The sequence below is a fragment of the Myotis nattereri genome (genome assembly GCF_964212035.1).
Source record: "Myotis nattereri genome assembly, chromosome: 3".
Classification (NCBI taxonomy): Eukaryota; Metazoa; Chordata; class Mammalia; order Chiroptera; family Vespertilionidae; genus Myotis; species Myotis nattereri.
The window spans coordinates 196,070,343-196,095,780 of NC_138077.1; the positions used below are offsets into that span (position 1 = coordinate 196,070,343).

General features: G+C 51.9%; 5 protein-coding genes across 11 annotated transcripts in view; 1 reads left to right on the forward strand and 4 right to left on the reverse strand.

The window, feature by feature from the left end:
- On the reverse strand, positions 1–8,541 carry EIF3I (eukaryotic translation initiation factor 3 subunit I). Its single transcript, XM_081086600.1, has 11 exons — positions 8,023–8,541; positions 7,836–7,928; positions 5,411–5,498; positions 5,053–5,118; positions 3,887–4,036; positions 3,669–3,796; positions 1,526–1,636; positions 1,319–1,408; positions 926–999; positions 338–430; positions 1–194 (listed from the first exon to the last, which is right to left on the reverse strand). Exons 1-11 carry the CDS (start codon positions 8,023–8,025, stop codon positions 113–115), a joined length of 978 nt encoding a protein of 325 aa, XP_080942726.1. The 5' UTR covers positions 8,026–8,541; the 3' UTR covers positions 1–112.
- The window catches only part of TMEM234 (transmembrane protein 234), a 27,684-nt gene continuing 10,074 nt past the window's right edge, over positions 7,829–25,438 (forward strand). Inside the window, exons 1-5 of one of the 3 annotated variants that reach the window (XM_081086602.1) lie at positions 7,829–8,159; positions 8,471–8,622; positions 9,286–9,352; positions 12,806–12,898; positions 13,076–13,794. In XM_081086602.1, coding sequence (XP_080942728.1) covers positions 8,096–8,159; positions 8,471–8,622; positions 9,286–9,352; positions 12,806–12,898; positions 13,076–13,170 — 471 coding nt within the window. In that variant the 5' untranslated portion in view covers positions 7,829–8,095 and the 3' untranslated portion in view covers positions 13,171–13,794. Of the gene's footprint in view, positions 8,160–8,470; positions 8,623–9,285; positions 9,353–12,805; positions 12,899–13,075; positions 13,795–16,047; positions 16,221–25,438 lie in introns of those variants that run through there. The other 2 variants (XM_081086603.1, XM_081086604.1) reach the window with 2 other exon arrangements.
- Positions 13,785–18,952, reverse strand: DCDC2B (doublecortin domain containing 2B; the record flags this gene model as incomplete). 5 transcript variants are annotated; one of them, XM_081086595.1, is made up of 9 exons in its annotated part: positions 13,785–14,197; positions 14,470–14,564; positions 15,442–15,577; positions 16,485–16,524; positions 16,639–16,785; positions 17,085–17,216; positions 17,469–17,545; positions 17,956–18,007; positions 18,551–18,952. In XM_081086595.1, 9 exons carry the CDS (start codon positions 18,799–18,801, stop codon positions 14,102–14,104), a joined length of 1,026 nt encoding a protein of 341 aa, XP_080942721.1. The 5 variants fall into 5 exon arrangements, with proteins under 5 accessions (XP_080942721.1, XP_080942724.1, XP_080942720.1 ...); XM_081086598.1 differs by lacking the exon at positions 16,485–16,524 and having other exon boundaries at positions 13,788–14,197; XM_081086594.1 differs by lacking the exon at positions 14,470–14,564 and having other exon boundaries at positions 13,995–14,197.
- IQCC (IQ motif containing C) lies at positions 19,392–21,890 on the reverse strand. The gene is given in 6 exon segments (XM_081086593.1): positions 19,392–19,653; positions 19,656–20,274; positions 20,393–20,511; positions 20,970–21,219; positions 21,438–21,581; positions 21,834–21,890. Coding segments are annotated over 6 exon segments (1,302 nt in total). The 5' UTR covers positions 21,876–21,890; the 3' UTR covers positions 19,392–19,525.
- CCDC28B (coiled-coil domain containing 28B) overlaps positions 22,139–25,438 on the reverse strand; it is a 4,736-nt gene continuing 1,436 nt past the window's right edge. Inside the window, exons 3-6 of the mRNA XM_081086601.1 lie at positions 23,717–23,883; positions 23,363–23,556; positions 23,130–23,152; positions 22,139–22,333 (exon numbers count right to left, since the gene is read on the reverse strand). Coding sequence (XP_080942727.1) covers positions 22,279–22,333; positions 23,130–23,152; positions 23,363–23,556; positions 23,717–23,883 — 439 coding nt within the window. The 3' untranslated portion in view covers positions 22,139–22,278. The remainder of the gene's footprint in view (positions 22,334–23,129; positions 23,153–23,362; positions 23,557–23,716; positions 23,884–25,438) is intronic.

A 25,438-nucleotide genomic window follows, 5' to 3' on the forward strand; every position in this document is an offset into this window, starting at 1 on the left:
TCTGATCAGAATCCATTTATTTCCAAACTAATTTATTATTTCTCAGAGTCCAAAACTTTCTGTGAGCCCTAAACCAGAAACTTTTCCCTGGCCAGGATGGAGACACAGCTTCTTAAGCTTCAAACTCAAATTCAAAGTACTGTGGGTCGAAGTAGTGGATGCGGACATAACCATCTTCACCACCACTGCTGTAGCTGCAAAGAGATAAGCGGGACTGGTCAGATGCCTGCTCTGAGGAGGCAGGCCTGTGAGGCAGGGCTTGGGAAAGGGGCACGGTGTGGGCCTGTGGGGCAGGGACCAGGCCCGAGCTGAGCTCAGCTCCCTTCACTGGCCCTACCTCTTGCCATCAGGATGGAAGGCAACACTGTTGATAGGTCCAAAGTGACCCTTGACTCTTCCAAACTCTTCTTCAAATGCCAAATGGAAGAACCTGGAGGAAAAAGGGTGGTGAGAAGGGGCAGTTTATTCACTCTCCATCTCCTTCCAAAACACTCTGGAGGTATCACCCCCAACACAAACTATAAAGTGGGGAAACGGGGACAAGAAGTGAATGTGAACAACATTAAGTTAGGGGAAGATTAGGCCCACACAGCTAACTCTTCCTTACCATGTGCTGGGCAGTGCATTAACTCACTTATTAATCTGCATCATTTTATGAGAGAAGTTTACTGTCACTGTCCCCATTGTACAGCAAAGCGTAACTAGGATCAGAGAAATATAAGAATGTGTCCAGGGCATCTGACTGAGCCAAAGAGTTCATGCTCTTAACTGCTGCATTACACACTTGTCACAGGAGGGCCACAAATCTGGCTGCACTTTCTAACAACTAAAGACATAAGGGCATTCTCCTTTGTCACTCGGTTTGTGTCCATTATGAAGGATGCCCCATGGGATTTCCATGCGGAAGAGCTCCCTCCACCTTTACCTGGCCTCGAACTTGCCAATCCTGGTGGAGGTGGTGGTTACATCCATGGCTTCCTGACCACCGCCCAGCACCACCTGAAGAGAAGAAGAAATTCTACACAGGCCCAAACGACAGGCAAGCCCCTTTGCTGTTTTCCTCCCCACTCCATAAACTTAGTATCTCCCACATCAGATGGGAGGATACGAAGGGCAGGGACAAAGAGATTTGGTACTTTAGCCACCCCCTACCCCATCCCTGGGGCATCTCAATTGTTCAGTCCTGTTGATGCTCTGGGAATCACCTTTTTGCCTGACACTATTTCCCCCCAGAATTCTATCTTAACTGCTAGACAAACATCTAGATCCTGGAAGCATTCTGAGGCTTTAGCAGGAAGCGTAGATGGGATTCCCTTACATGGTCATAGTTAGGAGAGAGGGCAGCCGAGTTGACGGGACGTTCTGTCCGGAAAGTCTTCTGATGTTCAAGGGTTGTGGAGTCAAAGAGCTGGAGAGAGAAGGGGGTGGGGGTGGGGGTGGGGGAAGGGGGTAGAATGTGTAAAAGGAGACTTCCTAGGGGAAGTTGGGCAAGTTGAGCTCTGCCAGACCCCTTGCCCAGGCTCACCTTGGCTGTGTTGTCTTTGGATGCAGTGACAAACATGGTCATGTCCCTGGATAACTGGATGTCATTGATCTGCCGGGAGTGCTCCTTAACATTCACCAACACCTCTCCAGACTGGGAAGGAAAAAGAGTGAGCCTGACCAGCCCCAGCCCCACTAGCCCATTACTCAGCCAGGATTGACACTGCTTCCTGTCCCATCAAGGGGACACAGGTCTTGGTTGGGACTGCCTTCGTACCCCTGAATCAACATTTACTCCCTCTCCCAAGCCCAACCCTACATCTCCACCTGGCCCATGTGTACAAGTTTCATAAACACTGCTAGTCCATCTAGGAAAACACATGCTTATGGCGACAAATCCATGGGCCTATTAGCTAATCATCACATTATAATGGTAGAGCAGTTCCCATTTGTCCCTTTTTTTCAACATAGTTATTGTACAGTTACTAATTACCAGGCACTGTGCCAAGCACTTACCAACATCTTCCTTCATTTCATCCTCACAACAATCCTATGAAGTGGATACTTTAACGGAAATTTTAAAAGGAATACACTAAGGTTCAGAGAGGTGGTATGACTGGGAGATCAGGCAAATAGTACGAGGCAGAGAGCCCCAACTTATCCTGCTCCCCTGCCAGGGGCTGGATTCCAGTCCACGAGGACTGCCCTGTCTGCCTTCTCTTAGGTCTTCTCAAGGGGCCATTTCATCTGCTTTCCCTTCCCACAACCTGCTAGACTGTGGTAGTACAAAGAGCAGAGTTGAGTTTGTCCTTAAATGTACTTCTCTGTGCCTCAATTTTTTCTATCTAGAAAACAAGGGTGCTAAAAGCCCGCTGTCCAGGGTCACTGTAAGGATATTGGGACTATGATTTAGTGGACTTTGTTGTGACAGGCGCCTGGCATATGTCTTGTAAACATTTGTTAGATGACTGGAAGGCCTTAAGCTTTGTGCCTCACACATAGCAGATCCTCAAAAAATATTCATTTCCTTAATTATTTTTATCTATTCTGAGGGAAGAATATATTTTTGTCCCATCCATCAATTTGGGCACATCGTAGGGATGTATCTGTCTCCTACATTTTGGGAAACATACATCAGCGTTACAATCTGGCCTACCTCGGGGCACAGATCAGCTCCACTTTTGCCAGCATCAAGCATCATTTATGCCTTTGACTGCGTTTCAGTTTTCTTCCTGCAGGTAGGCCTGGTGCCTAGTGGACCACAGTCAGTGCTTGCTGAGTGACTGACTAACCTTTATAGCATTACATTCCAGCATTCACCAGGAATGGAAGTACTTGAATCAGAAATCTCAGACAGCCTGGGTTTTATCCTTTCTTCCCCCGACCCATTTCATCCTCATGTCACCCTTAACTATCTCTTGACCGTTGAGTACCCCATATCTTCATGGCTATTGCTTAGCTCAGGTCCATTCTCCAAACTATAGCCTGCAAAAGCTTTTTAAAGAGGAACTCTGATCATCACTAACTATTTAAAGATATCCCACTCTCTAACGTAAAATCACGCCTTAATTCCTGATACTCAAATCTAGTCCCTAACAAAAAAATAAAATTAAATAAAGGAAACTCTGTCCATCTTCCCCAATACCACATTCCAGTGATACCAGACTCTATTTCCTGAAGAACCCGTACACTCCCTTCATTCTGTGCCTCTGTGTCTGCTACTCCCTTTGCCTTCGGAATGTACTTCCTTTCCTGTGTGACGCTCTATTTGTTCTCCGTTACTTAATGTTTGTGCCACCTCCTCTGTGACAGAGGGCGTTTTCTGCATTTGACTGAGACCTCTATGGTGGCAGAACTCACAATCTGACTCATGCTGGCTATTTGCCAGTCTGTCTCCCCTGGGGCAGGGCCCTGAAACTCAGGGATAGCAGTAAAATACTTAGTTGTGATCATTATTAGCAGATCCTGAGAACTAAGTAACAAGTTTTTCAAATACCTAATATTATTAGATTCTTAAAACATTTTATGATAAACAGGCACAGGGAAGTTATGTAACTTACCCAAGATCGCACAGCTCAAATGGGTAAAGTCTGTATTTAAATCCAACCCTCGTTCTTAACCACTGTGCAATCCTGCCTCTTGTAGGGAATCATTCTGGTGGGCACGGGCCCCAGCCAGCCACTTACCTTGGCACTATACTGGTTGAGCTCTCCACTCTCATGGCCCGCAATGATGCACTCCCCGAGGGGTCCCCAAACGGCACTGGTGATCTTGGAGTCATTGCAAGGGATCTTCATGTAGGGCTCATTGCTGTCTGTGTGGGACAGCAGATGTGGGACAGTCAGGCCGTGGGCTTTGGAGTTGCACCCTTCACCTCAACCCCAAGCCTAGGCCCCGTCCTTACCAATCTGGCTCGGATCCCGCAGGTCAAAGAAGCTCACAAAGCACTGGTAGCCCATCTGCTTGTCCGTGGAGAACATGATGATATTGCCTCCAAAGTCAAAGCCACAGGTCCGGACAGCTGAATTGGTCTTGAGTAGAGCCAGCTGCTTCCCTGGGGACAGAGAGACCCCGAGCCACCCCTTGCCTATCATCATTTCTCACTGTTTCTCCTGCTCTAGTGGCTCTAACCCACTATCCTCCTCTTCCTCACTGCTATGCTTTGGCTCAAGTCTCAACTTTTCCCCCACGGTCTCTCCTCAGACATCCTGCTCACGAGGCACTGCTCATAGTGGAGCGCAAGACACCCGTCTCCTCAGAATGCGCTCCTCCACAGCAAAGACCTAATTTCTCTGCATGTCCCCGGTGCCCAGCGAACTGGCACAAAACTGGGTGCCCAATACTTACTAGACCGAGGAGCTTAATAGCATCCCATCTTCTTCTTCTCTTTTTTTAAAAAAATATTTTATTGATTTTTTTACAGAGAGGAAGGGAGAGGGATAGAGAGTTAGAAACATCGATCAGCTGCCTCCTGCACACCCCCTACTGGGGATGTGCCCACAACCAAGGTACATGCCCTTGACCGGAATCGAACCTGGGACCTTTCAGTCCGCAGGCTCTATCCACTGAGTCAAACTGGTCAGGGCAATAGCATCCCAGCTTTAGTCTCAGTTCTTCCAAGATTCCCCACTGCTACCCGAGCTTGCTAAAAGTTACCCCAGACCACTCTTCCCGGCTCAGGGACCTCCTCGGCATGCCAAGTCTGACAGAACAAAGCTAAGCTCCTGACTTTGGCATTCAAGGCCTGTTCTGGTCCTACTCTGCCCCATCTGCTCCACTGTCTTACTTCAGTCTCCAAAAAGCAGGAACTCCACTAGATCAGTTTACTTGGACATGACCCTTGCCGTGCTTTTATTCCTGCACGTGTCAAAGTGATGAACTCTTTCTCATCCTTTAAGTGTCTGCTCATATGACATTTGCCTTGGGAAATCTTCCTAAGCTGCTCCCATCCTATTCCAGGCAGTCAGTTGCTCCCCTTCCATTCCCCCCCACACCCCCAGAACTCGTTTTCTTAAACAGTACACTGTAGGTCCTCATTATTTGCTAAAAAAGTGAATGATCCACACTTACCTGTTTCACAGTCCCAGAGACGACAGCTGTTGTCAGCTGAGCCGGTGAGGACATGCTTGGTGTCCCCTGAAGAAGGTGTTAAGAAACATGACCAAGTTCACCTGAGCCCAACTCAATCACTTCCCTGTTCAGCTCTAGAGAGCCCTTCTTCCTCTCTGACCTCAGAACACTCTAACCTTCTCAACTAGAAATGGAACTTGTCCTAAATGTTCCCCCAACCAGTGAACAGACCGGGGAATAGGAGGCAGGTATTATTCTCGAGACCCACAATCGTACCCCAATTCCCAGCTCCAAGTCAATAGCCTCTCTATTGCTGGCTGACTCTGGGAACATAAACTCAGAGCAAAGACAAGGATACAGTCAGCGTCTACACACCACACAGCTCCAGTATGGCCCATGTAGGTGCCCAGCCTCTCCCCATTCACAGAGTACCACACATTGACAATCTGGAGGAGCCAAAGAAAATGTGGCAGGATAGCACACACTCAGGCAGAGTGATGGCTGCCTACTTTGCCCCAGGAACCCTCAGCAGCTCCAGCCAGGTCAGATTCGGCCCTCTCCCGCTCCTCTCTTGGGAACTGGCAGACTGCTGGCAAAAAGATCAACTCCTGGATTCTCCTCCCCGGTAGGTAAGTGGCAGGGGAGTCAGGGGGTTTCCAGCCCTCCCCCAGACTCCTAAACCCTCGAAGAAAAACAGGAGCTTTGGTGTTCGGTCCAAGTGGGAGCTGCTGGTAGTAGTGAAGCCTGGGTTTCAATCCCTGCTCTGCCACCATCTCACTGTATTCTCTCAATACAGCGTTTCTCCTCTCTGAACTTCAGTGTTCCCATCTGTAAAACGGCCATGACAATAATGCCTTCTTCAAAGGACAGGGAGGCTATTCCAATAAAATGATGTCTAAGGAATTCAGAATAAAAGTGACTAACATTCAAGAGGCACTCATTAGCATCAGGTTCTGTGCTACAGTGTTTACTTGAATGATCTCATTTAATTCTAAAGACAACCCACCAGGGAGGGGCTACTAGTACCCATATTTTACGAAAAGGGAAACTTGAAGTTTAGAAAGGTCAAATGACATCCTCAAAGTCACACTGCTGGTGGATGCAGGAGTTAGGATTCAAATCAAGTCTGTTTGGCTTTAGAGACCCCAGGATTAGCCACTACTGTTCACTTTCTCCATATGGAGGTACCGGGGCTGGACAGTAAGAAGCTAGGAAAATTCCTGGGTAAGTGGAATGGGGGAACTGAGACAAGAAAGTTAAACAAGGCCCAACAGCTTGGGCAGCTTACAGCCAGCTTGTGATTGCAAGACCTATCTTCCCTAACCAAGGACACTTGAGAGTTAATGGTTTACACCTTTCCTCCCCAACCAGAAAATACATAGCTTAAATTACATACAATAGCTTAAAACACATAGCCTGGGGAAACAGAGAACAAAAGCCCAATTAATGCCATTTGTGCCAGCTAACCCCAAAGACAGAGGAGGTTGGGGAACAAGTAACAAAAATCCCATTAAAGCCAGATAGACGTAAAATTAAAGTTAAACAGACCAATAACCCAAAACTCTCCTCTACACTCAGTTTAATGCATCAGCATATTAAAAATGCACCCGGAAAGCCGATGAATATTCTACTGAAACCCTCCCCTAAGATCCTCACCCGCAGAACATAAAAAGCCCTCAGGACAAAGACTCAGTGGGGGCATGCTCTGGAGCACACCCATGTCTCTTCCTGGGCATGAACTTTTTCTTTCTTTTTTAAAAAATGTTGTTATTGATTTTAGAGAGAGAGGAAGGGAGAGGGATAGAGAGATAGAAACATCATGAGAGACAAACATCCATGGGGTGCCTCCTGAACTACCCACTGGGGACAGAACCTCCAACCCCGGCAGGTGCCCTGACAGGGCATCAAACCCGTGATCTCTTGGTCCATCAGTGGATGCTCAACCACTGAGCCACCACGGCCCGGCTGAACTGTTAATTTCTAAGGGTCCCCAGGAGACTTGCAGTCAGGAGCTCAGTGGGCAGCGGCTCAGCCCCTGATCCTATCTCCAGGCCCCCCTCTCCTCCCACTTTCTAGTGAGCCAGCAGCAGCCAGCCCTGGCTCACTTCTTTCCGGGAACGTCGCTGGAGAGCCAAAGCAGAGCACCTAGGCTCTCACCGTTGTTTCTTCTACCCTAATTTCTTCTTTTGCTTCGCTGCCCCCAGCATGAACAAACATATTCTCAAACCCATCTGGTCTCGAGTGGTGAAATCTTTCCTACAGTCTAGGCCAGCCTGAGGGCAGGCCTGCTCCAGGCCCCGCCTTCATGAACTACTTCATAAAAGGCAGTCGTGTGAGGGGCTGTTTGCACTCTTCTGGGCAGGCCGGGCCCAGAGACCTGACTGAAATAAGACCAGGGACGCCTCCATGACGTCCCATGTGTCCCTCGCTGCCCAAGGATCCGCCTTCCCCTCTACAGGTGGCTTCCCTATCCTGGCAGCACAGCTCTGTTCTCCCCCAGAATGGTCTCCTCCCGGCCCCTGGACGAACTCCTCGTCCCGCCCCTTCCACCACGGGCCTCTGGCTTTGCTTCCTCCAGCTACGCCCGCCTTCCACCAACAGTTGAGTCCTAGCCCACCTTTCCCGGTAGAAAGGGCTGGTCGTTCCCTACTTCTTAGAACGGGGTTCTCTTCGGTCCCCGCTCGCGGCAGAACTGGCGTGTCCACCCATCACCCAGGCGAAACGACCGCCCCTCCCGGGCCCCTCAGAAGGTCCCGCCCGCCAGCCCTCGGGACGCAGCTCACAGGGTCCTTGGCCACCGTGAAGAGGAGGTCGCCCTCGCGGTTGTACTTAATCTGCGTGATGGACCGCTCATGGCCCTGCAGCAGGATCGGCTTCTGTGGGGACAGGACGGGGGTGTCAGCGCCCAGAATCCGCACTCGCCGCCGCCCCGGCCCCCCACGGCAGCATCTCCCACTCCGTGGAACTCACCATCCCCGCGGTGACACCAGGAAAAAAGCAACGTGACTAGGACCGGAAGACGCTTTGGCTCCACTTCCGGTTTATGGGTCTCCGCCCTTTCATTCCCGGAAGTGGAAGGTGCGGCGTTGCCATGGCGGCGTCTCTCGGTGTGTAGGCGGCCCATCCCCTTTGTGGGCTTCTCACACCCACTCCCCGCCCATCTGAGCCCCTCACCCCAGAGTTCCTGTCCCCCTCTCCACGTTCCTCACCAGCTCAGACCCCCTCTATAGCCCAAACCCCGGCTCCTGGGTCCATCTCCCCGGCTTCCGGGTCTGCCTACCCGCCAGTCGCACCCGGGGCGTCGGGGAGCGGAGGGGGCTTTGGGGGCGGCGAGCTAGGCATGGGGGGCCGGAAGCTGGCTGGGCCCGGCGCGCGGCCGTTTGGGGGCGGGGAGAGGCTCACTCGCCTCTTGGTCCAGGGCAGGTGCTGGCTCTGGTGCTCGTGGCCGCGCTGTGGGGCGGCACCCAGCCGCTGCTGAAGCGGGCCTCCTCCCGCCTGCGGCACGTCCACGAGCGGACCTGGCTCCGGCAGTTGCTGCAGGAGATGAAGACCCTCTTCCTCAATATTGAGGTGCGTCTGTGAATGACCTCTGAAGTCAATAAAAATATATTAAAAAAAATAGAAGTCAAAGAAAAATATCCTCGGGTGAGGATGGACAGAGGGAAGTCTTGGGGTTCACATTGTCCCTGGGGAGGGAGGATAAGGAAGGCCGTGGGGGATTTCCTCTGACCCCAGCACTGCCAGTCTGGGTTTGTGGAAAGGAGAAGACACACGGCCACCTCTCAGGGCTGAGGGCCGAGAGAGGTGCAGATCAAGTGCTGCATGAGTTTAAACTTTAAAGGAAGGGGCTGAAGCCAGGGGAATGGCAGGATGGGAGGATGCGAACGAGCGGGGCTGAGGGAGAGGGCATTCAGGGCAGGGGCACAGGGTTCAGTCCGGAACTTTCCCTCTGCCTCCCGCACTTTGGGGAGGATGCCTGCAACAGCTGGTTTCCATGCGTGAAGGCGAGCCCACTGTCTCTGGTTTTCTCCTTGCACCCTCTTCTCATCTGCAGGGGCCCCGCCGGCTGGTTATGAGTACACTGCGGGCACGGGGGTGGTTTTCGGAGGGCTTAGTGCTCCCTGGGTCCTTACAGCATTCCTCCCTCCGGGGAAAGGCTTATCTAGAAGCTCAAAGAAGGCAGCGCTGCGCAGTCACGCAATCACACTGACTTTGGATTTCTTCTGTTCCCAGTACCTGGTGCCCTTTGTCCTCAACCAGTGCGGCTCCCTTCTCTACTACTTCACCTTGGCATCAACAGGTGGGTCTCTGGCTTAGAACTGCTGTGCTTAGAGTCACTTTGGGGAGGGTGCCTGCAACACCTTGTTTCCATGAGTGAGGGTGAGCCCACCATCTCTGGTTTTCTCTTTGCACCCTCTTCTCTGAGCCGGAGGGGCACAGTGGGCTGGTTATGAGTACACTGACAGGCGCTAAGGTTGGTTTGTGCAGCAGCAGAGGAAAAAGGAGGGTTCGTTTTGCAACTTATTTTATCTGTCTTTGTCCGACATGGCATGCCAGTGTAGAAGGATTTGAAGCCATTTGTTACCTAAAGTTTATGCTTTTGAACTTTGCTATGAGAAGTCTCCCTGTTGTAGCTTCACCTCCCCGGAGGCTCACCAGGCCCTCCAGGGACTTGAGGGGAGTTTGGGCCCCAAGTAACTTTGGGGAACCCCTCAGAAACCGTGGGTGAGGGGATAGGCTAACCTCCAGACCTGCCACCTCGGCTTCAGCTAGAGCCACTCCACTTGCATCTGTTTTACATTTTGAGCTTCTCATAAAGCTTCATTTTAAAAATATATTTTTCATTTATTTTTAGAGAGGCAGGGTGAGAGAGAGAGAAACACTGATGTGAAAGTGAAACATCGATCAGCTGCTTCCTGCACACCCCCTGCCAGGGATTGAGCCCACAACGCTGGCATGTGCCCTGACCAGGAATTAAACCGTCAACCTTTCAGTGTGTGGGACAATGCCCAACCAACAGAGCCACACCGGCCAGGGGTCATAATGCTTCATTTAAAAGAAAGTTTGGCCGAAACCGGTTTGGCTCAGTGGATAGAGCGTCGGCCTGCGGACTGAAAGGTCCCAGGTTCGATTCCGGTCAGGGGCATGTACCTGGGTTGCGGGCACATCCCCAACAGGGGGTGTGCAGGAGGCAGCTGATCGATGTTTCTCTCTCATCGATGTTTCTAACTCTCTATCCCTCTCCCTTCCTCTCTGTAAAAAACCAATAAAATATATTTAAAAAAAATAAAAATAAAAGAAAGTTTGAATGCCTCTGGCACTCCCCGGGGCCCAAGAATGCTAAACCCTTTGGCCAGCAGATGGCACGTAGCCATTTACCAAATTTTGAGCAAATTGCAGCTTTAGGATTTGATTCTCATCATCTACTCTACCTCTATCCTTTAACATCCGCCCATTCTAAAGATCAGAATAGCGATCACTATTAAGCATCTACTTTATCCAGGGACTATACATGCATTATCATATTTCATCTTACAAGATAACATCTGTTGTAAGATGTTCTCTTGCTTTCACTGTTTTACATGTGGGGAACAGGCTCAGCGTGTCTGTGTGACTTAACCTAGATTACATAGGGAAACCAATGTCTGCCTCACTCCAGTGCCCTTGCTGCTCCACTGGCCAGGTTGCTTCCCTCTCCCATCTACTGTTGCAGACCAGTCCTTAGCAGGCATGGCATCCAGTGGAAGGTGTGTCAACCAAAGGAAGCAGCTCTGAGTAGGTAGGAGTTGTGCCAGTTTCTTGGATGGATAATGCTGTAGTGGGGCCTTGGAGGGGATGAGGAGCAAGACAGTTCTTTCCTCCTCTACCTGGGGAAGAATGTGCTAAGGAGCCCACATGAGCATCCCAGTCTGCCTGGCAGTTGTGAATCTTGTTGTCAACAAGTAACTCAGCTTCTGATTTATCCATTAGTGTTTTGTTTTGGTAGTGTGTGACAACACTTAACATGAGATTTACCGTCTTAGCAAATTTTAAGTGTACAAAATTTAAGTTAATAACATTTAAAAAAAATTTTTTTTTTAAATATATTCCACTGACCTTTCACAGAGAGGAAGGGAGAGAGACAGAGAGCCAGAAACATCGATGAGAGAGAAACATTGATCAGCTGCCTCCCGCACATCCCCCACCGGGGATATGCCCGCAACCAAGGCACACGCCCCCGACCGGAATCGAACCCGGGACCCCTCAGTCCGCAGGCCGATGCTCCATCCACTGAGCCAAACCGGTCCCGGCTAAGTTAATAACATTTTTTTTTAAAATATATTTTATTGATTTTTTACAGAGAGGAAGGGAGAGAGATAGAGAGCCAGAAACATCGATGAGAGAGAAACATCGATCAGCTGCCTCCTGCACACCTCCTACTGGGGATGTGCCCGCAACCCAGGCACATGCCCCTGACCGGAATCGAACCCGGGACCCTTCAGTCCGCAAGCCGACGCTCTATCCACTGAGCCAAACCGGCTTCGGCAATAACATTTTAAGTTAACAGTGTTATTAACTCCATTAGTCTTTTTCCAGTTTGTTTATCGGGAGTCAGTTCCTTGGAACTTCAAAACTAAGGAAGGGATCCTGAGCTCTGGTGACCCCTACGTAAAGTCCAACCCTGTCTTTTTCCCTTCCTTAACTCCATAAGGCCTGAGCCAGAGCTGAAACAGAAACAAAATGTGCTTCACCTGCTGTTTTGGGTTGTTCATATCCATTAGTTTAGTAAGGGACAGCTTTGGAGTTAGGCAGACCTTGGTTTAAATCCTCAATGTGCCTCAATTTATATGACCTTTTTTTTAAAAAAAAAAAATATGTCTTTATTGATTTCAGAGAGGGAGAGGGAGAGAGATGGAGAGATAGAAACATCAATGATGAGAGACAATCATTGATTGGCTGCCTTCTGCATGCCCCCTGTGAGGGATTGAGCCTGCAACCCAGGCATGTGCCCTTGACCAGAATCGAACCTGTGACTCTTCAGTTTGCAGGCTGACACTCTATCCACTGAGCCAAACTGGCCAGGGCTATGTGACCTTCTTGAGCCTTGTTTCCTTTATCTATGCAAAGACATGATAATGCTCTTCTTGCAGTGTTGTTTTGAAGATTGAGATATATACACAATGCACCTAGCACATAACATGTGCTGAATAAATGTTTGGTAGGTGTTATTGCAGTCATTCTGCTGCATCCTTTGAGTTTTGGGTGTCTGTCTAGCCCGATGTCCTTGAGGTCTCAGGAGCTCTCTTTGAGTGCAGAGATCTCATACTTATCAGCAAACCAGGGTGGTCCCATACCTTGTAGCTCAGGTCTTCATGCTGGAATCCTGAGAGAACAAATTTGGAATCAGGAGACCTGGGTTTGAATCCTGAGCTTTACTGTGACTTCATCTGAGATACGGAGTCTTGAGATACGTTTTTAATAAAAGCTGTCTAGCCCTGACGGGTGTGGCTCAGTTGGTAGTTGGTTGGGCATCATCCTGTGCACTGGTTTGATTCCTGGTCAGGGCACATGCCTGGGTTGTGGACTCAATATCCAGTAAGGGGGTGTGCAGGAGGTGGCCAGTGTTTCATCTACCTCTTCCTCTCCCTCTAAAAATCAATTAAAAAAAAAAAAAAAAAGCCTGTCTTGATGATAAAATGAGAGTGCTTTGTGCTTAGAAAGACATTTTTTTTTTTTGCATCTCAGTGATTTCTTTTTTAATTTGATCATTCAGATCTAACTCTAGCTGTGCCCATCAGTAACTCCCTGTCCATCGTCTTCACACTGATTGTTGGAAAGGTCCTGGGAGAAGATATTGGCGGAAAACGTAAGTCAAGCCACTGTAAGTGTGGGAAGCAGCTACTTGGGCCTTGACACCCCTGTGTCAGTTCTTTTCCAGGCCATCTCCCATGGGCGGGTGAGGAAAGGACCTTCCCCCAGCCTTGCACCAGCTCCTATGGCATGGCTGGGCTTAGAGCCCCTCGATTTCTATCCATTATCCCAGGAACATTTGCAGGCATGGTGCTCACCACGGCAGGAATTACACTCTGCATCACAAGCTCAGTGAGCAAGACCCAGGGACAACCGTCTGCCCTTTGAGTGGGCCAACGCCACCCTCCAGCTCTGCTCTCTCCAGGAAGCCCCTTGGGCCATGAGGTGCAGGCGATGGACCTAGCACTTCCATCTTAGCCTCAGCTTCCTCATCTCTTATGGGGATAATTACTACCTCGAGGATCACAATAAGAGAACAAGAGTGAAAGGGTTTTGTAACATTCAAGAGCTGTTCAACGGCTAGGATTTAGCACAAGAAACTTCACACTCAACCTCAGCAACCTTTGGGCCCCAGCAGCTCTCTTCCTGCTGTCACATGAGTCCCCCAGCCTGGCAGCTGTCACTATGGTCTGTTCTGACTCTCACAGAGCAGGGTCAATGGACTTCAGAGCCCCAGCTGCACTGCAAGGGCCAGCTTTAGTCTTTAAGCCAGAAATGCAAGCAGGAGGCCTCCAGGACTCAGAACGCCTTGGCTACCAGCAGGGGAACTGAGGGGAGGGAGGTGCCTCAGAATGGCAGATGTAGGGGAGATAAGCTGTCTGTTAGCCTTGCATGTCTGCCCCTCTCAAATAGATAAGACACCTGTGAGCCCCAGCACTGCCTAACCAGCATTTGGCGTAATGCCTGGCGAGTAGTAGACCGTAATAAATCTATAGTAAACAGACGAGGTTAGTATTCTTTTATTGTGACAGACCCACTCCCAAGTTTGTGGTCTCTCCCAAGCTCAGTTGGCTACCCCTTTCTCTGGCCAGAGAACCCCAGAGGAAATGACCTCTGTGGCCAGGGATACTCTGCTCAGCAAGCAAAGGAAGACGGGGCTGTGAGCTTAGAAGCAGAAGACTGGGTAGGGGCTGAGGGGGCTGAAGCATATTCTACAAGCCCAGGGGAGGCACTAGCTCCTCTAGAACAGGCTGCTGGGGCTGAGGATAAAGTGTGGCTGCAGAGTGGTGGTCCCGGTTCCTGGCTGGGGCTGTGGCTCTCAAGATGGAGGAGCAGGGTCTGAGGTGGAGATAGCTGCCCCAGCTCCAGGCTGGCTTTCCAGGGGCAGGGCCTCGTCCACTATCTGTGCTGTCCTCTGGAGGAGGAGGAAAGCCATACAGAGTGGACCATTAGCATCCCACGTCCAGTGTCCAGCCCTCAGCCGAGTGTCCCAATCCCAGGAAAGGAAGAGACTTTAGGAATTAGGATTTGCCTCTCATTTAACAAGGTAGGAAGTGGGCTCTGAGAGGTTAGGACATCTGCTCAGAGTCACAGGGGGAAGAACTGATCCTGGGACTCAGGGCTGACAGTCTCCATCCAGCTCAGAACCCCTCCTGTCCCAGCACACTGCTTTCAGCCCCAGCCCACCTGATCCAAGGGCTCCTCTGTCCAGGTGTCTGTATCATCTGCTACTTCCTGGGCCCCTTCTGTTTCCTTCCTTGGGTGGGGAGCCCCATACACTCCTGATGAGGGGACAACATTGGCTGATGCTCAGGCTGAGCCCTGAACATTCTTTCCCTTGATCTTCTCTACCAGCCCTTCCCCTCCCCTGAGCCTTGCTCCTCATTACCTCCGAGGATGGCAGGGTACTTCAGAAGCAGGACTTTGGCCCCCACCCCCCGTCCTTCCCAAATCCCACCCCTGAAGACTCATTTCTTTGAGTTTCCATGTACTTCTTTCCATATGCCAAGTCCTCGTAAACAGACAAGGGACTGGCCCTGGCTGGGTAGCTTGATTGGTTGGAGCATCATCCGTTCACCAAAAGGCTGTGGGTTTGAGTCCTGGTCAGGGCACATATTTAGGTTATGGGTTCCATCTCTGGTTGGGGATGGGAGGCAACCAATCGATGTTTCTCTCTCATATCAATGTTTATTTCTCTCTCTTTCCCTTCTGCTCTCTAAACATTAATAAAAAACAAATCCTCAGCCCAGCTGCCATGCCTCAGTGGTTGAGCATCGACCTTTGAACCAGGAGGTCGCGGTTTGATTCCCAGTCAGGGCACATGCCTGGGTTGTGGGCTCCATCCCCATTGTGGGGCACGCGGGAGGCAGCCCACCAGTGATTCTCTCTCATCATTGATGTATCTCTCGCCCTCTCCTTTCCTCTCTCAAATCAATTAAAAAACAAAAACAAAACAAACAAATCCTCAGGTGAGGCTTAATAGAGACAGACAGACAGACAAAGGGATTGGATATGCACGTGGGAGACAGCTCGGCCGAGGTCAGGGCTAGCTCTGTACCTGGGCGTTCTGCCCCCATGGACCATCCCCACGGCAGCAGGGACCTCCCCTGTTCCAGTGAGAAGGTGGCTGAGAAGAGTCTCGGTCCAGGGGCCCCTCACCTGATGGGAATGAGAGCGCGGGGAGCAGGCTTCTTGGCTGAGTAGCCTGTGGGGGTCTGGCGTAGAAAGCAGATGGCTCAATTTGGCTTGGTTTCTTTGGAGAGGGTTGGGTTGTGTGTGTCCTGTGGCCATGGGCCTGTAGAGGGAACACGTGTGGGCCACAGGCACTGGTTGTTCTTACCTTCTCTACTCCCAGCCCAGGCTTGAATGCCCTGGTGCCTGTGGTAGCTTGAGAGGAGATGCTGTCCATCTTCATGGCCTGCATCCTCCCTCCCTGCTCCCTCTTCCCATCAGGCTGCCTTATCCAAGAACAGAGTAGCTGGTGCCTGGCACTCAAGAAGCCCAGGGAGCCCCAGCTGGTTTGGCTCAGTGGATAGAGCGTCGGCCTGTGGACTGAAGAGGCCTGGGTTTGATTCCTGGTCAGGGAACATGCCTGGGTTGTGAGCTCGATCCCCAGTGCGGGGTGTGCAGGAGGCAGCCGATCAATGATTCTCTCTCATCATTGATGTTTCTCTCTCTCTCTCTCTCTCTCTCTCTCTCTCTCTCTCTCTCTCCCTCTCCCTTCTCTCAAATCAATAAAAATATATGTATATATATATAAAAAAGAAAGAAGGCCAGCGAAACCAGGCCGAGTCTCCCTAGCCCCCGTTGGATGCTCAGTGGCTCATCTCACGGGAGATAAGCTCCTGTAGACTCTGCTGCGCCAGATATACCACTTCTCTCTGTCAGCACTGAACCTGGCGAGCAGGCATTAGGTCCGGGAAGTCAGAGTCCTGAAGTTCCTCATAGAGCCTAGATGAGCTGACTTTCTTCCGATCAGGGTCTGGTCTGGCCCCTACCACTCAATTACTGTGTCACCCTGAACAAATTACTTCACTCCTTTGAACTTCAGTCTCTCCTCTGGGAAATGGGAATAATAATCTCTCTTTCACACGATTACTGAGAGGATGCAGTGAGGTAAGGGCAGAGCCTGAGCTGCAGGGGGGGTCAGCCAGTCACTCTCCTTCCTCCCCTCGCTCCCTTTGGCCTCACACGTCACCTACCCCCTGCTTGTGGGGCCTAGACTTTGGGTCTCGAGGATGCCTGCAATGAAAAAGGAAAGGCTTGTAGTAGGCAGAACAGGACATGGGGTCAGGGTGGCTTCCTCGCTCTAACCAGCTACCACCCCACCCTCCGCGCCCCCTCACACATACATACCAGCAGCCCCTGGGCAGTGAGGGGTTAGGCACCAGCAGCTCCAGGTAGGGGAGGGCCTTGAATTCATCTTCTCCAACAGCCACATAGTAACGGCCGCTCACCAGAGCCTCCCTTGCTGACAACGGGAGGCCCTCCAGGGTGCAGAGTCTGGGGGAGAGAGGTGAGCGGAGGACAAGATGCCTCTTCATATTTGGCAGATTATGAGGGGGTGGGTACAGCTATTCCAGGGTATCCTTTGGCTACTGGTCCTGTGGGCACCAGGGCCAGTCACCTAGGCTCTCCCTGGCTCCAAGAGCTAGGCTGGAAGGGCCTCTGCCTGTGGCACAGAAAGAAATCCCATTGAGGGAAATGTGCTTTCCTTTTGCCTTTTCATCCTCAAGGACAGTCGAAACCAGTAAGGAGGCTCCCTTCGGAGACTTTTGGGCTTCTCCAGTCCCCGTACTCACTTGCACACAGCCCCACTCTGTAACTTGGCCTTCTCCGTCAGGAGCTTCAGCACCGTGTCCCAGTCCTCACTGGCAGCCTGGGACAGCTTCAGCCCAAATGGGGGACTTAACAGGTCCCCATTCCTGAACACACTGGGACAAAGAGCAGCCTGGTAAGGGGGAGGGTCCCCAGAACTTCCTATGTGTGAAAGGAAAAAGGGTGGCACAGGGGTCAGAAGATGGTTCAAGAACCAGCCAGTGCATTGGTCCATTTTCACCCATCAAGCATGTTGGACTTTTTATGTTCCCACCAGGGACCATGGGCTGCTGGGATAAACCCACTCACATTTTCTCGGTCTCACTGCAACAGAAATGGATGCCCTTGCTCCGGACACGAGCACTTACTGGATATAGCAGGGGGCACCTGCAGGCAGCCTCCATCCAAGGGCCCCGTCACCTGGGTGCTGAGTCACAGGACAACACTAAAACCCAAGTCAGGTGAGAGTTGAGGCCTTTGGTTAGGGTGGGCCAGTCCAAGGCAGGTAGGGTGAGGGAAAGGAACCTGATTGGGGCAGATGCGGCAAGGAGGGATGGTACTGGTCATATCTTCAGCAAAGGGTTCTTCTAACTTCCTAAGTCACGTTCTCATCACCCCCTGCCCATGTGTTTTACAGCTCCCTTTCCTTTGGGGACCACAGCCTGGAGATAAAGTGAAAGGCTGGGAAGGGAGCAAGAGATAGTGTCTTGAAGTCTCACACCCAGGAAGCATAGTAGCTGTTCCAGAGTAGGCATGGAGACTGCTGCCAGGAGACTGGCAGGTCCTGCCCTTGCCAAGGCCCCTGGCTTCCCAGATGAAATTGGAGGCAATCCCAGGAGGGGTGGGAAGACTTACTGGTAGTCTGCTGCTTTTCCCACCTAGATCCTTCCCTCCAGGGGGCAAGTAGCTGAAAGGACAGATAGGTCACAGGTCATCTTGGGAAGCCTTGTAGATGCCAGAGCTGGGGGCTGGGGCCCAGCTCACCAGCCATCCCTTCCCATTGGAACAGTCTGTCATTTCAGTCCAGAAACAGACGCTGGCACTTGAACCTGCCTTAGTGTCCTGAGTCAGGTTGACACAAACCGTAAGATGAAAGGTTGAGAGAAACTAGTTCATTAAGCATCCTACTGTATCTCAGAAATTTTCTCATTCGGAGGAAGAGCCTTTGATAAAAGGGGCTCAGCCTGCAGGAGAAAGTTTTCCTTCTCACAGGCTGGTCCTGTGACGGACAAACATCAGTGTCAGACTTCAGCTTGGACTGTGGCTCCACTATTTGTTACTTAACTTCATTGTCTTGATGTCCCCTTTCTAAAGAATGGGGACGAGACCACCCCTTCATAGGGTTGCTGCATTTAAACGTCTGAAGTGTCTGCACACACCTAGTACGTTCTGAACATGTGCTATTGCTGTTACCTCCCTCCCTACACTCTGACCAGCCCCAGCTACTCACCGGAGCTTGCAGAATCGTTCGAAGCCAGCAGCCACATACTGCCCTCCGTTCTGCAGGTCGGCCAGGTCAGTGACAGGGTGGCCGTGACAAGGAGTGTATAGGGCGCGCACGGCCAGTGAGGCCTGCACAGCTGATGTCACCTCGCTGAGGAAGGCCTCCAGGGTGGGGACGCGGCGTTGAGCGACCACCAGCTGGCGGCCTGGGAAGAAAGGGTCCCCGTTCCGGTACACCACTACCCTCTTGGCTGCCATAGTGTGCTCTCAGCTAGAGACGCAGAGCTGTTGCCAGGCAACCAAGGCAGGCCTGGGAGCAGTGCCAGTCAGAGGGGGAGGCCTGCCCTCTCACTCAGGAATGCAGGGAGAGCCTCGGCAGGAACATCTATCGACATTCAGGGTCTCATTCAATCTGCCCTTGCAGGGGCCTCACCAGAGCAGAGAGGGTGTAATCACTATATACAGGAAGATGCTGGGGCTCGGTGAGAGGCAGTGGCAGAGATCACACTGAAATAGATGGCCCAATACGGGGCCGAGGGAGGGCTTCTCAGAATCCCCCTGTCACCTTACAGGGAGGATCAGCTTTGGGGATTATTTCCCAAGGATGGCTAGTCTGCTTCCAGCCAGTTCTGACCACAGGCAGCAAATGAATGCAATGAGGCTCAGAATCCAAGGAAAACCTTTATTTTCCATCAGGTCTCCCCTTTTATTTACCCAGGTAACTCCCCTGTCCTGAAATTTGGATTGAGCCCAGATAAAGGATGAAAGGGTGTCCTTCTCCCTCCTCTCCCTGTACTGGTGCCAACTCCTTGCTCCAGCTTCTCTTGGCCCCACTGGCCACCAAGAGCCAGGGGCAGGAGGTAGAACTGGTACCGGGGACCTGTCTCCTTGCCCTTTCATATCAGCCCTGGCTCCCCCAGCGTCTAGCCTGCGGGTCCTGTTTCCCACAGCCTGTCCCTCCAGTGGTTCTCTCCTATGCTATCTACCCTGTAGAAGACAGTTTCTCAAGTGGCCTTGATCTCCATGGTCCATTCCTCTGGTTTTTCCATCCTTCAGGGCTAGGCTCATTGGAAGCTCTACCTCTGGAGCTTTTATTACTGGGGGTCTGGGCCTGGGCGGTTTGGTCTTCCAGAGATCCAGGGTACCATGTTCTGCCAAAGTCCCACCCCAGATGACACGGTCCTCTGAGAGGCCCAGCTCTCGTGGCCTAGCTCTTTGGCAATTAGGCTCTTTGTGGTCTGACCTTCTGGGAGACTTATCTTCAATATTTGGGTCCACACGGAGTCTGGGCAGCTGTGTTCTGGCCTTTCCAGAACAGGGGCCCTTAGGTTTGAGGCCTGTGGGTGTCTGGTCCTCCGGTTCTGTCAGCTGTAGGCAGGTGCCTCCAAAGGTCTGTTCCCCAGGATGTGGCTCTTTGGTGAGCCTGTTCTCTATGGCCTGCTTATCTGATGGTGTGGGTAGCTGTGGTCCAGCCCTCCTGCGGTTTGGGTCCCTGTACTTGGCCCCAGCAGTGGTTTCATCTGTAGTGGCCAGCCTTTCTGGGGATTTGTGAGGTTGTGATCTGAGCCTCCAGCAAGAGTCATCGGCATGGTCTTGCTCTCCAGCTGTCCTGTCTCTGTAGTACTGGTCTTCCAGTCGGGGGCCTGGTTGTGACCCAGCTCTTTCACAGGTCTGTCCCCCGTGGTCTAACCTTGCCTCTGGGGATCCCAGTGTTTGTTTGAGAACTAGGTACTGTTGGGAAGAGAACAAATACTGTACCAGGCAGGCCTGCAAGGGCATGGCAGGAGGCCTTTCCCTCACTGCCACCCTTGTCTCTACATGTCACAAAGGGTTCCAAGTTAGTGCCTACCTCCTTACGGCTGTTGATGGCCTGCTGTATCCACAGCAGCTCCATGGCCAAGTGGCTGCGCTGGTACTGGAGCTCCTGGAGCTCTGTTGGACTGTGGGGCAGTCCTGGACCTGCAGCTTCTTGAAGGAGGGAGGAATGGGAGAAAGCCTTAAGGTGTAAATCCTGGGCAGTGACCTAGCATTAGACCCTAGCACCCTCCTCCTGCCCACCCACGAGTTGCCCTCAACTAGGCGAAAGGAAGGAGATGGGGTGCAACTTATCTAGAAAAAGCCTTTCACGCCCTAGCCGGTTTGGCTCAGTGGATAGAGTATCGGCCTGCAGACTGAAGGGTCCTGGGTTCGATTCCGGTCAAGGGCACATGCCCGGGTTGTGGACTCAGTCCCCAGTGGGGGCGTGCAGGAGGCAGCCAATCAGTGATTCTCTCTCTCATCATTGATGCTCCTATCTCTCTCTCCCTCTCCCTTCCTCTCTGAAATCAATACAAAATATAGTTTAAAAAAAGCCTTTCACTTTTTAGGTGGGAAAGTCGAGGCCCACAGAGGGTCAGGGGCTTGCCCTGATCTAGGCAGAGAGGTACCTGGGTTCTCCATCCTTGGCACAGCTTCAGTCTCCTCTTGGCTGGGTTTCCTGGTTTTCCTGCTCTGCTGATCCCGAAGCCAGGAGCTGTCATCTCTGCGGTGAAGACTTTCTGAGTTTGCTGAGCTCTCTCCGGACTTCTTCAGCAGCATCTCCCTCTCAGGCTCCTTACATGGGAAGCAACTCCATAGTTCCTGCTCTGACTGTGGTACCCTCTCTCCAGCTTTCCAGTTCCGATGGGATTTTGCCTTCTGAGAAATCGGAGAGGTATGAGTGCCCCAGGGCTAAACCTCTAAGTATCTGGGTGCCGTTCGGCTTACAAGTGGGGGGAGATTCAGGATTGGGGTGTGGGGAAGCAAGCCTGCTGCTGCCTTCTCCATTGAGAAAAGCTTGTCAGCAGGAAGGGTGGAGTCCACCATTCCTTTGAATCCCCTGCCCAGGTCCCTTCTCCTTCTGGGGTGTGCACTACCTGTGGGAGGAACTGGGGCCTGGGTATCCAGCCTTCAGTCCACCGCAGGGTGCCCAGATCACCCTCGATCTCCCGTACAATAGCCTCATACTCTGCTCGGAGACTCTGGAACTGGCGTCGGACCAGGAAACCCCGGACGCAGGCCTGGTGGGGAAAGAAAGCCTCATCACTGCTAAGGTGGAGGCATCCTCTGGGATTCTCCTGGGGAGGTCACCCCGTGGCCACGGGCAAAGGAGAGGTGACGCTGTGCGCTGGGGCTCCGGGCTGGATCCCCGTTTCCATGGTCCCCCAAGAGCGTGTGCTGGGAGTGCGTGGGGGCCCCTGGGTCCCAGCCTTCCTCAGGGCGGTATCTCCGAGGTCCATGGGGGTCATCATGTGCACCCGACCGCCCGGTACCTGCAGCACCACCACCTTCCGAACCAACTGCTCCCACTCCATCTGGGTGCCAACTGCCCGCGCGGCTGCCGGCGCCGGCCTCGTGCGTCACTAGTCCGCGCCCAGGGCTGGCGAGCCAGGCCCGCCCCGCCGTCTCCAGGACAACCTCCCCTCCGGCCTGGGCGGGGTGAGTCCGAGCCTCCGCGCCCTCCGGGGCCTCCAGGAGCCGGACCTGCCGAACCGGAAGAGGGTTGCGCGGGGATGTATCTGCCCGGCCCGGGCCTCTACCCGAGAAAGACGCGATGAGAGAGGGAGGACACGGAGCCGCGTTCGTTCATTCTGGTTTAATTCCATGTAATGCCCCCCTCCCCATAGCACCTGGGGGGCCACAGAATACGCAGTCGAGTCTGTAAAAAGTCACAGTTTGAAGGGAATGAGCGGCGCAGTCCGGGCGTCGGTCCGACACCTACACCGCTGCCTGCTCCTCAGGCTCCGCGTTCTCGGCCAGGTGCAGCTTCTGTCTGTGTCAGTCAAGGACTGGACACTGCAGACCCGGTCTTTCCAGCCCCATCTTCCCATCCTGCACAGCCTGGCTCTCCAACTGCGAAAGGGGCTGTGCAAGGGACTCTGGGTGGTCTGAGGTTGCAGTCTTTTTTAAAAAATATATTTTTATTCATTTCAGAGAGGAAAAGAGAGGGAGAGAGAGATAGAAACATCAATGATGGGAATCATTGATCCATCCCTCCTGTATGGCCCCCACTGGGGATAGAGCCTGCAACCTGGGCATGTGCCCCTGATCAGGATCAAACCTGGGACCCTTCAGTCCACAGGCCTTAGCTTTACCCACTGAGCCAGACCAGCCAGGGCTGAGGTTGCAGTCTTCATTGGCCCTTCTTGCTAGGTGGCTTAGCCCATTCTCTTTTGATCTAGTAGATCCTACAGGTGTCTGCACCCGCACTATTTCTGACCAGGACTAGGTAGGGAGATCATCTAAATCACTGAAAATAATTGCGTGCTGAAAGATTAGGAAGACATTAGACAAGCTTTGCCATGGATTGGTGTCAGCTAAAGTGCTTGCAAAGATTTTGGGTAAGTAGGTAAAACATACTCCCTGCAACCACTTTTTCCTAATATTTGGGAAATTCTTCCTGCACTCCTTTTCCCGGGTGGGGGCAGTCTGTGGCTAACTCTGACTTAGTAGGACATCAGACTGTGGCGATGATGTTATAGTAAACACTCCTGGAGGGTGGGAGGGAAGAGGAAAGTGATACCATCTCTGGGAAGCCCATACACATACACAGGTCCGGGAAAGGATACATGGAATTACTAAGATCTTCCAGCTGTGGAGAGAAAGAGACATTCCTGTCAGAAGAGGCACCAGGCCAAACCCCAGATGTTCTGAGTGCCATTTTCTCGTGGGCTTGAGAGACTCAGAGCTCTTAGCTTTATGCACCCCCAGCTTTTCACCCGGGGGTCAATAATGGCCTTAAGAGCAGTACCTCCCCCACTCCCTTATGCCCCAGGAGTCAAAGCACCCAGCCCGGACCCACATTGCTGAGCAGCTGGTCCAGGTTGCGGTCAGCCGTGGTCTTCTTCTGCTCTTCAGGCAGCCCCTCAGTGACCCCGTCCTCTTCTTCCTCCTCTTCCTCCTCCTCCCCACACACATCCAGGCTGAAGTGCAGCCGGGCCAGCTTCTCCTGCATCTCCCGCACGTGCTCCAACTGCTCGAAGGAGCATTCCTTCCCTGGACAGCACCTGTCTGAGCCCTGGGAGCAACTTTGGGACCTTGGCCCCAGCCACTCACCAGAGACCAGGCCCTCTAGCCGTGCCCCCCACCCCCTCACACACACACACACACACACCCCACACACAGATACCCTCTAAACCCAACTCCCAGGACTCACCGAAGGCCTGTAGCCGGCCTGAGTGGAAATCATTGAGCAGGTTCAACAGTCCTCCCTCCATCTCATAAACATCGGTCACCTCAGTCAGGAACGAGTGCTGCAGGGGGGTGCCTGCAGAGCCACCCCCACCTCCGGCCAGCACCGGGCGGCATTTCTCCTTGCCTACCCTGGGTGGAGTGGACATGACCAAGGTCACAGGGCAGAGGCAGCCAGGCACCCCCAGGTCTTTTGGGCCATCTGTCTGTACACTAATTCATCTTCCTATCCACTCATCAACATAAATGGATGTTTGTGCTTCTGGCCCTGCGCTGGGTACCAGGACTGATAATAGGAAGGGAGGGTGAGGAGGGATGAAGGTAAGAAGTCAAAATAAGTGGGGTTTTTTTCCTAACAATGATAAAGTCAGAGCCATGCCTGGAAGGAGGCTCCTGGGTTCCTGTCTGAGCCCCCACTCATTCCTCCTGTGACCCTGAGTGAATCACTTGTCCTCACTGGTTCTCGGTGAATTTGGGGACAGTTACTCCCTTATTGCCATGAGAGCTGTCTTACCTCTCCCCATAATATCTTTCTGACACTCTTCTATTTAAAAACTATGATTGATTTTGAGAGAGAGAGAGAAACACATTGATTCTGTTGTTCTACTTATTTATGCATTCATTGGTTGATTCTTGTATGTCCCCTGACCAGGATCGAACTGCAACCTTGGTGTATCAGGAAGATGCTCTAACCAACTGAGCTACCCGGCCAGGGCCTTTAAAAACTGTTTTGAATTTTCCATTGCCCTTAGAATGACACCTAACGACCTTCTCAGCCTGGTCCCCATCTGCAATCCCATTCTCCAATTGCATTTCTTCTTATTCCTTCCCCAGTCCAGAGCTTCAGCTATACCCACTGTGGCTGTCCGTAAACATGCCCCTAAGGCAGGGGATGTCAAAGCCATAGGGAAACATAACAGTTGGAGAAAGAACACACAGGGACACATTATAGGGTAGGATGCAGATCATTAAAAAATATTAAGCCCTGAATGGACCTTGAGAATGTTATGCTATGTGAAATAAGTCAATCAGAGAAAGCTAAGAACCATATGATTTCACTCATATGTGGGATATAAGACTGAAACTCACAGACACACACAACAGTATGGTGGTTACAGAGAGAAGGATGGGTTAGTAAAGGGGAAAGGAGCCAAATATATGGTGTCGGAAGGTGATATGACTGGGTGGTGGGCACACAATGCAATATACAGATCATGTATCAGAGAAATGTACACTTGAAACCTATATGATCTTATTAAACAATGCCACCCCAATAAATTTAATTTAAAAATTAGGCAAATAATTCTAATTGTATACCTGAGTAGCTCCTCACCATTTCCTACCTATGACACTCCAGGGCCACCAAACCACCTGTGGTTCCTGGAACTTTCCAGGCAGTATTTTTCTTCTTTCTTATGCCAAGCAAGCCCCTTAGAACATTCTCCCTGTCCAGTGTCCCCCCAGCCTTGACTCTCACTTCCTGGCAGGCAGTGCTGCTCACTCCCTGCTCTGAGGGGTTCAGTCATCACACTGTGTGACCCACCCAGCCTTTCCCCACACACTTGAGGATAGACGCTGGGCCTGAGCACTGGGTTCTCAGGGGCAACCCCAGGGAAAGCATCAATTATTGCTCAGTACTAAAGGCTAAGGCCCCTTTACCTTCCTGACCATAGTGCTCAGCTTAGAG

Excerpts from the sequence above, each read along its gene's own strand:
- EIF3I (XM_081086600.1), bottom strand. Across the intron at positions 5,499-7,835 it reads TCACGGTGGCCAAGGACCCT|ATTGTCAATGTGTGGTACTC; the intron begins GTGAGCTGCGTC and ends TGGCTCCTCCAG. Across the intron at positions 4,037-5,052 it reads TCTCTGGGACTGTGAAACAG|GGAAGCAGCTGGCTCTACTC; the intron begins GTAAGTGTGGAT and ends CTCTGTCCCCAG.